General features: G+C 34.1%; 1 protein-coding gene across 9 annotated transcripts in view; it reads right to left on the bottom strand.

The window, feature by feature from the left end:
- Nucleotides 1–15,684, bottom strand: part of PDS5B (PDS5 cohesin associated factor B) — a 228,564-nt gene that overhangs the window by 116,328 nt on the left and 96,552 nt on the right. For all 9 annotated transcript variants that reach the window (XM_007105442.3, XM_055089325.1, XM_055089326.1 and 6 more), the window contains 2 exons: nt 5,195–5,321; nt 2,157–2,360 (listed from right to left, as the gene is read on the bottom strand). In XM_007105442.3, the coding sequence (XP_007105504.2) occupies nt 2,157–2,360; nt 5,195–5,302 (312 nt within the window). In that variant the 5' untranslated portion in view covers nt 5,303–5,321. The remainder of the gene's footprint in view (nt 1–2,156; nt 2,361–5,194; nt 5,322–15,684) is intronic.

Here is a 15,684-nt window from a genome sequence, read left to right as displayed (position 1 = left end):
ATACTATCACAAGTACATCCATCAAAAATGGCTACTTTAAAAAAAAGAAACAGTTACTTTGTTAGTAGTACTGTATAAAATATGTCCTCCATGAACAAACCCTTTCTGGTTTGACTAAGAGAGAACAACTGCTGTACTGACTCTACCAGGATATGGAAAGACAATATTCATTGATCATCTCTCTAACAAGCACTGACCTAAACATGAAGCTGGGTATATAAAAAGGGTTTTCTGATGACAATAACAAACTGACAGTGGAAAAGTAAGGATCAAAGTGTCACAATTTTCTATTATTACTACTGTAGACAGAGAAAAATACAAACTTGATACTAACCAAAACAGAGTGAAAACTATTCTGTAAGTATTCAGAAACACCCTCAAATAATTTTTAATACTACCCCAATAAAAGAAAAAAGTAGCATTTAAAATATGAGCCAAAAAAATTGACCAGGGGGGAAAGCAGGTGGGAGGAGGAGGGGTCGTGGGATGAATTGGGAGATTGAGATTGACATATATACACTGCTATGTATAAAATGGGTAACTAATGAGAATCTGCTGTATAAAAATAAATAAAATTAAATTAAAAAAAAAACTGACCAGACAAAATAAAATACTTAAAAATTTTAAGCTAGTTTCTAAAAACTCTAATTTAATCGTTATCTCTTCAATATTCTTCTCAAAAACTGTCCTATTATTAATGGAAAAGATGTGTAGCTATTCTTTTGGGAGGACTTTCATTACCCCAAAGCCTTGAGACAGATCAGATCACTGATAACGCAAACTGAGAAATCCACAAGAGAGGCAGAAGAAATCATGTACCAGCACTCTTAAGCTAGACTTCCCTCTTCATGAGAATGCCAACAAAACACCTAGTGAGGAAGAGCCACAGCCCACAGTCAACCAAATACAATTACTCCTTAAACCAATTAAGTACCTCAAATTAAAGGTTCGCAATTAGAAATCAGGATATACACCTGGGTACACAACTCCACAGGCCAGCTCATATTATCTACTTTAAGTCTCTAACCATTCTCAAATCTTACAATTCAATTTTACTTTTAAATGACAAATATTGTCCACTACCTCCCCCATCCTAAGATATATGAAACAAGCATGTCCACAGCAGTTTGGGCATTCCTTACTGGAATCCTGGCTGACTTGATCAAATGAGCAGGTTCCTCACTCCAGTTTTTAAGAAGCAACTCCCTGAGTTCAAGAACCAAGTCTGGGTTGTTTTTCACCAAGGTAAACCCAGTTCCTGACATATAACTAACATCAATATTTGTTAAATAAAATAAACCTAAATTGTCTTTTTGTTCCATACTGGATAATCTTCCTAGGGACTCATTTCCTAACCAACAGTTTCCACAATTATCTTTTGCTACTGTTGGCTTTTCTAATTTTCTTCTAACTTGCCTTATTCAATAAATTTTTGCACAGCTCTACTTATTTTCATGCTTTCTACCCGCTGGATTAACCATGCTATTCCCCTTCTTTTCTCATCTTTTAAAAATTATTTCATTCACATGCCTTTACTTACAACTACCATAACCAAGTACTAAGTGTGCTTTCTACCTTTCATTAAAATTTTGTTCATTGTATTTTCTTCAAAACAATACATCACACCTTACATTAAGTGAATTAGGATTCATATATTATAAATTCAGATTTACACTAGATACTGTGTTTTAAATAATGAACATGGTCTTCAATATGAATTTTTAAAAAGGAAAAGGAAGTGTCCCCAACTGATAGTGAAATACCACTAATGATGACATAATATAAAAAGTATAGGGAATTCCCTAGTGGGCCAGTGGTTAAGACTCGGCGCTTTCACTACTGTGGCCCAGGTTCAGTCCCTGGTCAGGGAACTAAGATCCCATAAGCTGTGTGGCGTGGCCAAAAAAAAAAAAAAAGTATAGAAAACGCTTTACTAATCAACTTCTTATTCTGAAGATCAGAAATTGTTTTACAAAATTAAATACTAATGGGGGGGGAGGAAATTCTACAGAAAACAGAAGTACAATAGTTTAACAAAAGACTGCTGCAGCTAATGTCAAAGAATCTAAAGAAATAATCTAAATACTTTAATTCCCATTTTAGTCAGAAAGATAAAGTATCAGTCAATCTTGGCAGTTCTTTTAATCAGTACTTGCCTTTAATTTATCAGGGGATGTGTAAGGAGCTTCAGGAGCATAAATCCTAAAAATATCAGCAAGGCAGCAGGCTACCAGTAATCGAACATCTTTATCAGGATGCTTGAGGAAAAAATCTGAAGCAAGATGTAAAGCTAGGTTTAAATAGAGCTCCTTTTCTTCTTCAGAATCCTGGTCCATATCCATGAAAGTTTTCACAACCATCTATATAAAAACAAAAAAATCAAATAATGAAATCCTCCATGTAAAAATATATTCATTTGAAATAAAAGCCATATTAATTACAAACAAATAAATAAATAAATTCCAATAAATACACTTTCATGTTTCCCCTAAAAGTATCTATCTGAGAGAACAAGACCTTTCTGAACTATAGGGTAAATACAACTTTTCTTTAAAAGACTAAATAAAATACTTTTCATTTACCCATCACACCTGCTAACCAGATTTTAAAAGTTTAAAAGTAGCTTAACATAGTACTTCTAGTCTCACTTTTACAACACTGAGCTAAAAAAGAATATATAAACAGATTCAAGAAAGGATGACAAAGATGCATCCCTAAACATTAAAAAGCTACCATGAAGTAACTACTGTAGCATCCAATTAAATACTTCTTGTACCACAGTTAAAGAGAATATGATATGGACAGTTCATTAGTAGGACTCAATGGCATGTATGGAGTGAGCAGAAGAAAGCAAACATTTACATAAAAGAAGTGGGATGGAAACAACAATGGTGAAAAATCATATAGTTTGAATTCTGTGAAGAGCTTTCTCTAATTTTAGTATCAGCAGTCACAAGGAAGCCTCAGTCTGCACTATTCCTACTTCACGTAAGACTTGACAAAATTGCTGAACTCGTCAGGGACATTTAAACACAACTCTAATGCAAAGGTGACCATCTGGCATCCACTAGGTGGCGCTACAAATACTAATCAACAAGTAGGGCTGGACTTGGTCTTTGAGACATACTGCATGGATTTCCACTCTGCTGTAGAGTTAGACTTCTGAGTAATGAACTGTCCAATGTATTACTGAATTCTCAGAGCAGCTGTGGGTAACAGTGTTCCTCACAGAGCAGACCCTCAGTTCTACTACACCAGAGGCCAGAACCATCAGTAGACTAATCTTTCCAGTCTGACGCTACAATTAGTTTAAGGATATAATGTCCAGGGCTACTCTCCTAACTTTTTAATTTTATTACTTTTAAGATATATGCTTTGATGGCTTTGATGTATTACGAAAAAAGACAAAAAAAAAAAAGAAAAAAAAAAGAGCTATATGCAAGGAACTCTTTCTTTCCCTGGAATCGCTTCACAAGAGTGAGAGATTAAGTATATTTTCAATAAAATGTTATAAGAAATTCTAGAAATTACATAAACAATGACACTTTACATATTAACTAGTTTTTATAACTTATAAAACTTATACCTGTACTTGTACATATCAAAAATTACCACCATCCCACATTAAATCCTTCCTATATTTCTCTAAGACGGTTGCTAAAAACAGTGGGAAGTGTAAATCAGGAAAAAAAAAAAAAGAAAAAAGAAGAAGAAAAGTAACCAGATTATTGCTGAGCAGAAATGTCTACAAAATAATGAAAGCTTACTACAAGCACTAAATGTGAGCACTGTGGAAATCATTCCACCAAAACTATCTATTAATAAAGTTTATTCAAGGGCTAGATAATGGGAATTCCTCAATACTGTGACCAACTCAAATGGTGTTATAAAACTCACGAATAACTCATTTATAAGTCCTCTAAATTAAAAAAGATGTCTGAGAAAATAACATCCATAAAAGACACTAAATGCTAAAAGCTTGTAAGTATAGTCTCTGTGTTTAATGTTCATTTCTTAGCAAACAATAAGGATGATATCATTGCTGAAATATAAACAACTCTGAGAAAATAAATGTATTCTTTCTCTAAAAACTTAATAGGTCAAGAAAATCTAAATACACAGAAATGAAAAATGTCATATCTAGAGTTTGTAGCTTAACCAACCATTTTTAATAAAATATATGCAATTCCCAACTAGATAAAATATCCACATATTGGTAAATTTAATCTGCTCAAAGATGTCTTTTGCTTTGAATAATAAACACCTTGTATCTGACATTCTAATACTTTATGCACAGGATATAATACTAAGACTTTATGTGAAACTTATTATAGTATTAGTGTTTTTTCCCTCTAATAAATAAACCATGCAGCAATAAAGTAGTACTCAAGGCTCCTGGGCCTTCAATGATTAATTAAGGCAAGTCTTTTACACTTGAAATACAGGTAAATATTGATACTAATATAACAAGCAACATGTCTAGGTAGATACAACATTGAACTGAAAAAAATGCTCAAAAATAAAGACCATCTGAACTAATCAGCTTAACAATCTTCTTGGCCACTCTGCCCTTTTAACCATTTTAATCACGGAGATTATCACTGCCTCGAAGACAAAGATGAAATATTATTCAAACAAATATGAAGAGAGTCTAACCATACAGTGACTGCCTCACGAATGGAAGTTCACCATCAATCATGACTCACTGCTGCACATCAGAAGCAGAGAGCTAAAAGTAAAGCTCTTTAATCTACTTTCAAAATACAAGAAAGTAAAATACAGCCTTAGTATTCAGTAGAATTAAAATTTCTTTTCTCAAATTAAAATGGTTGCTTTTATAAAATAAATGAGATACAGGAGAAGGAGACAACTTTCTATAGATTAATAATGAGTATAAGCGTATTGTGGATTTGTTCTTTATACCCAAGTATAGGCAGCCCTAGAAAATCTAAGCTTTACCTTTCTAATTGCGCTCCCATTAACAATAGCTAAGGAAACCCTACAGTTCTTTATCTACTCCACTCTCTTAGCTCCTAATTATATCTAATTAGTTTTGGCCATGAGACATTTTCTGCTTTGATTTGCTTGAAGTTGCCCTAACAAGATACAGCCCTATGTGATTTCCACAGGTGTCCTCCCCGAACTCTGCTTATCCTAAATGTACGTCCAAAGGACATATCCCAATTTTACTCACCTTTAACCGTCTCACCATTTCCTCTTTAGATATTTTATCTGAGATTTCCTTGACACCAGGAGGATAGGTAATTTTTCCATCATTGGTCCTTGTCTTTGAATGAGCCATGATGGAAATATCTTTACCCCTAAAATAAGAAAACTATTAGATGCAAACCAACAAATAAGTAACAACAACATTCATAATAAACATGAAAAGGAATCTCTCCCTACAAAAAATTATAACTACTTCCTAATTTATAGTAATTCACTTATCTAATTAATGAAAATCATTTTACTGAATATTTCCCCAATTTTTAAAATTTTATTTTTACTTTCATTTCCATTAGTGGCAAGCTAGGTTATTTGCACTGACCCTCCAACAAAAAAACTATAAGTGATTTTATTTATTTATTTATTTACTTATTTACATATGTATAAAATACACACAGCATTTTTTTTAATAGCACCACAAATTACCTGGGCCAAAATCTAAGAGAATTCAGGAACCCAGAGAACTAAATGGAACTTTATATCCACTTACACCCTGAAGGCATCTGCCAACCCTGACATCTAGAGTTCAGTTTTGGTGATCTTATGGAAAAGAAGGACAGAGTCCTGTCAAGGAAGAACATCAGAGACCCTCCTGACATTAATGTAGACTACTACCCCAACCCAAAAAAGATAATACCTGCAAAGGAGAGAATTAAACCAAGACAACATGTGCCCATGCTGCCATTACCACCCACAAGGGACAGCAGAGAAGGCTGCCTTGGTATTAAGCAGAGCAAAGTAATAGCAGATACAAGGGAGGAACAGCTAATTAGTTTTGGCCATAAGCCTACACATTTGCTGAGGTTCACACTGCCTACGTAGTCCAGAGAACCTCAACACTAGAACTCAGTGACACCCAACTGGTAGCACCTAATATAAGTACATTCAAGCCCTCCTAGAGGACGGCACCTTCATCCTACACTTCAAATAATCCCCATATGATGTTTCTTGGACAATAAGCATTATCAAGTCAAAAATAACCAAGCATCTAAGCAAGCAAGGCACAATGAGCAAGAACCAGCAGAAATACCAGACCCTCCAAAGCTTCAAATATTACAATCATCAAACGGATTATAAAACTACTACACAGTTGGCCCTTGAACAACATCAGTTTGAACTGCATGGGTCCACTTATACACAGAGCTTTTTCAATAAATACTACACTACTACACAGTCTATGGTTGGCTGAATCCGTGGATGTTTATAACAGTGGATACAAGGGATCAAGTATAAAGTTATACATGGATTTTGAACTGCAGTTGGCGGGGGAGGGGGGTCAGCACTCCTAACCTCCATTTGTTCAAGGGTCAAATGCATTTATAATTTTAAAGAAATAAAAGATAAGTTAAAAAATCTACAAGGAATAAAAAAATTATACAGTAAATTAAAAGATATGAACAAAAAAGACTTACTAAAAATGAAAAAATACAAAGATTGAAAGTAAAAACTTAATGGATGAGTTTATTAGCATATTAAGAAAAGCTATGAGACTCAATGAACTACAAAAGATGTCCGAAGAAATTATCCAAAAATACAGAACAGAGAAACATAAAAATGCAATACACAAAAGAAAAAGTAAAATAGTTTAACTTATGATTCATGGGAGTACCAGAAGAAGAGGAATAAGGCAGAGGCCTCTCTATGAGGTGAATATCATAAATACCAATTCACAAATTCAAGAAGCCAAACAGAATTAAGTTCAAAATAATAATTCCAAAAAACAAACAAAACGTTCTAGCACACATATTACCTTCAAAGGAGCAGTATTTAATCTAATACTGACTTCTCACTAGCAACAATATAAACCAGAAGACAGCAAAATGTCACCTGCAATGTGGTTAAAGAAAATAATTGCAAAGCTGAAGTTTACATCCAAGGAATATAATTTTTAGGAATACAGTGAAATAAGGACAAATGAGCCAAACAAAACTTGAAATGTATAATAAGTTACTATATATAGTACTTAGAACAATATTTAACATGTATCAGTATATTATAATATGGTATATATGGTATACATGATCACATTAAAAGATCAAGATTTTTAAACTTCAATACAGAGAGCTTACAAAAAAATTTTAAAATAATGATATGAGATACTGAAAGTAAAAGGATAGAGAAAAAGGATGCAAACACTAAACAAATAAAGCACTTAAGCTAAACATAAATTAACAAGCATAAATAAGTAGGCCCCAAGATACACTCCTTGGTATTTACTCAACAGAAACCCATACCTGCGTCTACTACAAGACATAAAAATGTTCATAGCAATACCATTCATACTAGTCAAAACAGAAAACAAAAATACCTATCAACAGTGGAATGAAGATATATTGTAGTATAGTCATACAATGAAATACAACACAGTTATGAGAGTGAATAAGCTACTACTTCATACAATATGGATTAACATTACCAAGAAAGTTAGGTGAAAGAAGCCAGATATAAAACACTATGCATAAAATACAACTACATTTCCAGAAGAATTCAAAAATAAGGAAACCTAGCCGATGATGTTAAAAGTCAGAAGAGTGAATTCCTTTGGTGGGATATGTAACTTAAAGAGGAGTAAGAGAATATTTCTTGGGTACAGGTAATATTCTACTTATATATCTGGATGTGGGTCACACTATTGTTTTCACTTTGTATAAAGTCACAGAGCTAGCCATTTATAATTTTTACACTTTTCTGAATTATGCTATACTTCAACAACAAAAAAGAAAATCTCCAAACATTTAAAAATTTAAAGTGCTTTCTAAGAATCAATGAATCAGGGGTAAAGAAAAAAAATAAGCATAAGATCAACAAAGTAAAAAATCACAGGCCAATCTTACAATTTTTGACATAAAAACATTTAAAAATTTAGACAAACTGGAGAAAACCTATACCTTACCAAAATTTATTCAAGAAGAAAAAATGCCACTAAGAAAGAAAATCAATAATCAATAAATCTTTCCACAAGGACAAATACCCAAGGCTACATGACTTTACTAATGAGTTCTATCAAATAACTGAGGAAGAAATAATTCCAATGTCATATAAATATTTCCAAAGACTAGAAAACAAGGGAATCCTTCCTAACTAATTTTATGTAACTAACTAGCATAACCATGATACTAAAACCCAATGAGAAAAATAAGAGAATGGAAAAAAAATCACAGACCATCTTTTCTGTGTTTACAGATACAGTATTTTTAAAAAATATATTGAGAAACCAAATGCAGCTACATATAAAAGATTAGGTTTAATCCAAGGAATGCAAGGTTGAATTCACCATATTAACAGATTAAAAAAGAAAAACCATGTGATAATGTCAAAAATGAAGAGACAATGATAAAAATTCAACATCAATTCTTGACTATAGAACAAAATAGAAGAAAAAGCTCAACAAACTAAAATGTATATGAAAGTTTCCTTTATCTGAGAAAGGTAGGGTGCTATAAACACCCTACAGCATAAATCACATTTATTGATGACCTTCTGAAAGTGTTTTACTTGTTTTCAGGACCTGTAAAAACATACCTGCTATCATGACTTCTATTTGACACTGTAATAGAGATGCTAGTCAACACAGGAAGAAAAAGGTATCAAGTATAAAGATTAAAAAGTAAGGAACAAAACAGTCCTTACTTGCAGATTACACGATTATGTATACAGAAACTCCAAAGATTTATAGACATCAGAATTAATAAAATAGAGTTTAACAAGGTTGTAGAGTAGAAAAATCAATATGCAAACATTAATTACCTGTAGCTAACAAAATACTTCACGGCAAAAGACTGAATAATTCCTCTCAAAATCAGAAACAAGACAAGGATGTCTGCTGTCACCACTCTTATTCAACATAATACTGGAAGCCCTAGCCAGCACAATACGGCAAGGAAAAGAAAATAAAGGCATACAGATTGGAAAGGGAGAACTAAAATCATCCTTATTTCCAAATGACACTGTCTATACAGATGATTCCAGGGGAATCTTAAAAAAACAAAAACTAGTTCATCAAGGTTACAGGATATACTGGACTTCCCTGGTGGCACAGTGGTTAAGAATCCACCTGTCAATGCAGGGGACACAGGTTCAAGCCCTGGTCTGGGAAGATCCTACATGCTGCAGAGTAACTAAGCCCGTGCGCTACAACTACTGAGCCTGCGCTCTAGAGCCTGCAAGCCACAACTACTGAGCCCATGCGCCACAACTACTGAAGCCCGTGCACCTAGAGCCTGTGTTCTGCAACAAGAGAAGCCACCGCAATGAGAAGCCCACGCATCACAACAAAGAGTAGCCCCCACTCGCTGAAACTAGAGAAAGCCCATGCACAGCAACGAAGATCCAACACAGTCAAAAATTAATTAATTAATTTTTTAAAAAAAGATTACAGGATATAAAGATCAACATAAAAAATCAATTTTACTTCTATGTACTCCCAAGAACAGAAACCAAAGTTAAAAGCACAATACTACTTTCAATCACTACCCCCCCATTAATAAAATGTTTTAGTGCAAACCTAACAAAACATACAGAAAAAAAAAACATATACAGGATTTGTAAAATTACAAACCACTGATGAAAAAAAACCACAGAAGATCTAAATGAATGGAGAGATATACTATGTTCATGGACTGAAAGACTCAAGATTCTTCCCCAAATTGATCTATAGATTTAGGGATTCTAACAACATCCCAGCAAGATTTTTCATAAATAGAGACAAGCTTATTCTAAAGTTTACCTAGAAAGACAAAGGAACCAGAAGAGGTGAGCTAATTTTAGAATGAAGTGGGAGGAACTCATTCCACCAAACTTTAAAATTTCCTATATAGCCAGAGTAAACAAGACAATGTGAATTTGGCAGAACAGACACATAGATCAATGGAACAGAACAGACAACCCAGAAAGAGATCCACACAAGCAGGTCCAACTGATTTTTTTTTTTTTTACAAAGATGCAAAAACAACTGAATGGAGCAATAATAGACTTTTCCACATATACTGCTGGAGCAACTGAATGTAAAGACTAAAAAAACAAAATAAAAAAACGACCTAAATACCTCATACTTTTTTTTTATGAGGTGGGGAAGCCCACCTCATACTTTTATACAAAAATTTTAAATAGATCATGAACTTAAGTATAAACTGTAAAGCAAACAAAAAACTTTTAGAGGGCTTCCCTGGTGGCGCAGTGGTTGAGAGTCCGCCTGCCGATGCAGGGGATACGGGTTCGTGCCCCGGTCCAGGAGGATCCCACATGCTGCAGAGTGGCTGGGCCCATGAGCCATGGCCGCTGAGCCTGCGCGTCCGGAGCCTGTGCTCCGCAACGGAAGAGGCCACGGCAGTGAGAGGCCCATGTACCGCAAAAAAAAAAAAAAAACTTTAAAAAAAAAACAGAGAAGAAAATCTTCAGTACTGAAGCCAGGCAAAGAGTTTTTAGAAATGACACCAAAAGCAAGATCCATAAAATTAAAAATTGATATACTGGACTTCAAAAATTAAAATCTTTTACTCTGTGAAAAACTGTTGAGAATGAAAAGATAAGCTACAGAATGGGAAAACATATTGAAAATACACATATGACAAAGGACTTATATCTAGAACTCTCAAAAGGATACTATAAAAAACCAAACAACCCAATTACAGGATGGGCAAAAGACATGAACAGACATCTGAATAGGATGTACAGATAGCAAGTAAGCACATGAAAAGATATTCAACATCATTAATCATTAGGGAAATGCAAATTAAAACCACAATGAAATATTATATACTATTAGAATGGCTAAAATAAAAAATAGTGATAATATCAAACATAGGCAAGGAAGCAAAGAAAATGGATCTATCACACATTGCTGGTAGAAATGTAAAATAGTACAGCCATACTTAAAAACAGTCTGGCAGTTTTTCATAAAACTAAACATGTATTTACCATACAAAAAAGAAACTGCACACTTGGGCATTTATACCAGAGAAATGAAAGCTTCTGTTCAAACAAATCTGTACAAGAATGTTTATAGCAGCTTTGCTCATATACCTTAAAACTAGAAGTAATCAAAATCCCCATCAATCAATGGGTGAATGGTTAAACGAACTCTGATAGATCTGCATAATGAAATACTACTTGGCAATAAAAAAAAAACTTTTACTGATAAATGCAATAACTTATTACTGAAAGAGCCAATCTCAAAAGGTTATATAATGTTATGCTCCCATTTATTTAACATCCTCAAAAATGACAAAACTATGGACACTGAGGACAGATTAGTGGTTGCCAGGGAGCATGGATGAGCATGACAAGTAGCACAAGGAAATTCCTTTACAGTTCTGTATGTTGACCGTAGTGGTGGTGAAATGAATCTATACATGGGATCAAACTACACAGAACTACACATACACATACAGGGAGAGGGAAATAGCAAGAGCAAGAGCAAGAGCAAGAGAGCATGCAAAAAAGTGAGAAAACTAAGGTCTGTAATCTAATCAACAACACCATGCTAATATTAGTTTCCTAATTTGATATTGTGCTACAAGTTACATAAGATGTCACCACTAGCAGAAGATGGATGAAGGGTTCACAAGACTCTAGGTAGTATTTTTGCAACTTTATGTCCATAATTATTTCAAAATAAAAAGGTATTAAATGCAAAACAATCAATTATATTTATATAATAGCAACCAAAAACTTTAAAAATACAATTCACATTGAAATGCATAAACTACCCAGGAATTAATCTAACGAAAGGTGTTTTACAGAGAAAAATCATAAAGCTTTATTGGTAGAAGTTAAAGAAAATTTAAATAAATAAAGAGATATCTTGTTCACAGAAATCTCAAATATTAAAAAGACAGCAAATCTTCCCACACTGATTATGGAGTCACTACAGTCCCAATCAAGACCAGGTTTTGATATTTAAAGAGAGATGACAAGTTTAATTTTTTAAACTTGTAAATTTACATGACATGTAAATTCAAAAGGCCAAGAATAGCAAGATATTGAATACTTAAGAAAAACACAGTGAATGGACTTTTCTACCAGATATCAAATCCCTTTAGAAAGCTAAAGTAATTTAGACGGTGTGGTATTGGAGCAGAAAAAGATCAATGGGAAACTTTAGCCCAGAAGCAGACCCACACAATGCGAAATGTAATATATGAATACAGTGGCATGGAACATCAGTGAGAAAAGGAGAAAACAAAATTAGAAATTCTAAATATTGCTTAATATTTTAACAATATTAAGTCTTCCAATCCACAAACACTGGATGTCTTTCCATTTACCTGTCTTCTTTTATTTCTTTCACCAATGTACTGTAGTTTCCAGTATATAAGTCTTTTACCTCCTTTTTAATTTCTAAGTAATTTGTTCTTTTTGATGCTATCATGAAGGGATTGCTTTGTAATTTTTTTTCATATAGTTCATTGTTATAGTACATAGAAATGGAACTGATTTGTTCATTTTGTATCCTGCAACTTTACTGAATTTGTTTATTAGTTCTAAGAGTTGTAATAGGGTCTTTAGAATTTTCTACATATAAGATCATGTCATCTGCTAACAGATTAAATTTTACTTCCTCCTTTCCAACATGCATGCCCTTTACAGTCAGCCCTTCATACATAAGTTCCACATCCTCGCAGTCAACCAACCGCAGATTTAAAATATTCCCAAAAACATTCCAGAAAGTTCCAAATGGCAAAATTTGAATTTGCCACATACAGGCAACTATTTATGTTGAATTTATGCTGTATTAGGTATTATAAGTAATCTAGAGATGATTTTAAACATATGGGAAAATCTGGTTATATGCAAATACTACACCATTTTATACAAGGGAATTAAGCATCCTTGGATTTTGGCATCCAAGGGGGATCCTGGAACCAATCCCTGACGGATACCAAGGGATGACTGTATTTCTTTTTCTTGCCTGCTTGCTCTGGCTAGGGCTGCTAGTATTATAGTGAATAGAAGTGGCAAGAGTGGATATCCTTGTCCTGTTCCTGATCTAAGAGGAAAAGTTTTCCATTTTTCACCACTGAGAAATGCAAATCAAAACCACAATGAGGTATCACTTCACACCTGTTAGGATAGCCAAAAAAAAAAACCACGAACAAAAGATAAAAAAAGTTTTGGCAAGGATGTGGAGAAATGGGAACCCTTGTACATTGTTGGTGGGAATGTAAAATGATGCAACCACCATGGAAAAACAATATAGAGGTTCCTTGAAAAATTAAAAATAGAACTATTATATGATCCACCAATCCTAATCCCGGTTATATATCCAAAAGAATAGAAATCAGGATCTCTTAAGAGATAACTGCGCACCCATGTTCACTGCAGCATTATTCACGATAGCCAAAATATGGAAACAATCTAAATGTTCAACAGATGAATGAATAAAGAAAAAGTGGTGTATACATACAATAGAATATTATTCAGCCTTCAAAAACAAAGAAAATCCTACTATTTGAAACAACATGGATGGACCTGGAAGACATGCTGAGTAAATTAAGTCAGACACAGGACAAATACCGCATGATTCCATTTACATGAAGTATCTAAAACAGGCAAACTTACACAAGCAGAAAATAGAATAGTGGTTGCCAGGGGATGCGAAGAGGGGGAAATGGGGAGTTGTTATTCAACAGATATAAAGTTACAGTTATGCAAGATGATTCAGATCTAGAGATGTGCTGTACAACACAGCACCTATAGTTAACAAGACGGTATTTTGCACTTAAAAATTTGTTAAGAGGGTAGATCTCATGTTAAGTCTTCTTACCCCTTCCCCACCCCCCAAAAAAAGGCAAAAGGACACAAGGAAACTTTCAGAAGTGATGGCTGTGTTTATTACCTTGACTGTGGTAACAGTACCATAGGCGTATACATGTTATGCATATGGCTGTATGTCCAAATTATGTGTATGTCCAAGTTGCATACATTAACTATGTGCAGGTTTTTCTGTGTATCAATTTTACTTCAATAAAGCTGAAGAAAGAGGGGAGGGGAAAAAATGAAGAAAGGACAAGGGGGGAGAGGAAGAAAAAGAAGAAGAAAAAAAAAGAAAGAAAGAAATGGCCAGTGGGCAGTTAGATCTCCAGAGAAATGTCTGAGCTAGAGACAGATTTGGAAATACTCACTGATAGATAAAACCAGGGGCACGTGACAGCATTCAGGAATGTTTTTATAAAGTGACAAGAGTGACAGGCCAAGGAAGAGATGAGAGACGACCCATCTTTGAAATGGGAAGAGGAAAAAGAGCTTGCAAAACAATCTGAGAATGATCAAAGAGGTGGGGGGAGGACCCAGAAGGAAGCCCTGTCAGAAAGGAAGGAGCACACCAAGTTTCAAGAAAGGAAGTGGCCAAAAGTACTGGATACTGCAGAGAGCTCAAGATGAAAGCTGAAAAAGAATCCAGTGACAGATTAATTATAAATTGGCATGAGGGATCTTACTGGACTGATAAAAATGTTCTAAAATTCTATTATGGTGATGGTTGCACATCTCAGTAAATTTTATGGTATGTAAATTACTCCTCAATAAAGTTGTTTAAAATTTTTTAAGTTCTGAGACACTTTCATATCTCTACGGAAAAAAAAATGACATTGTACCCATTATCTCACACCATACACAAAATGAATTCCAGATCGATTAATGACCTAAATGTTGAAGCAAATGTAAAAGCTTTTAGAATATAATGTAGGAGAACAACTTCATGACCTCAGGTTAGGAAAAGCAAGAATCAAGCCCACAGCTGTCTGTGTTCCTGCAACCAAAGAAGATATTCAGCAAATGCGACAAATCATTACACAGGAAGGTAAATATAAATGTGACAGAATTCCCAGTTTTCCACAGAACCTGGAACAGAAGTAAGTCTCTCTGCCTTACCTCAACAGAAGCAAAAGCTGTTCATCTTCCATAACAACAGATAACACGATTGTGACCACAGACCGCAGCTAAATAATGTAGACATGGTGCCTTTGTAGAATACACTGATCCATACAGTCAAAACTTTATCAAGTGCCTATTACTTGCATGACTTTTTAGCAGTGACTAGAGGGCAAAATGAGTTAAGATAGATCACAAAAATCTACAAAGGAAATAGACATTCCCCCTAAATAATTAAATCACAATAAATTCTGAAGTTTTCAACAGAAATAACAAAAAACGAGCTTGGAAAAAAAAAGATTGAAAGAAAACCCACTTCCATATGTAGATGGGGATGAAATATTAATAATATACAGAACAAAAGGACAAAGAAAACAATTTGAATAAATCTCAGAGAAGAAAGTTCAGAATTTGTTACTGGTCTAAAACCATGACAGAAGGAAAAAGTGGAAGGAAGTAAAGGGAGCTAAGAAGGAAAAGATAGAGCCAAGAGAAGCAGGTTACTCAGTTTGTACTTCAGTTTTATAACCAATAGGATTGTAAGCAGAGGTCTGAAATACATCTGTGAATATACACAGGCTGTTTCCT

Source organism: Physeter macrocephalus, chromosome 13 (assembly GCF_002837175.3).
Source record: "Physeter macrocephalus isolate SW-GA chromosome 13, ASM283717v5, whole genome shotgun sequence".
NCBI classification, from domain to species: domain Eukaryota; kingdom Metazoa; phylum Chordata; class Mammalia; order Artiodactyla; family Physeteridae; genus Physeter; species Physeter macrocephalus.
The sequence above is the reverse complement of the archived record's forward strand: the minus strand, read 5'-3'. Positions and strand labels throughout refer to the sequence as shown.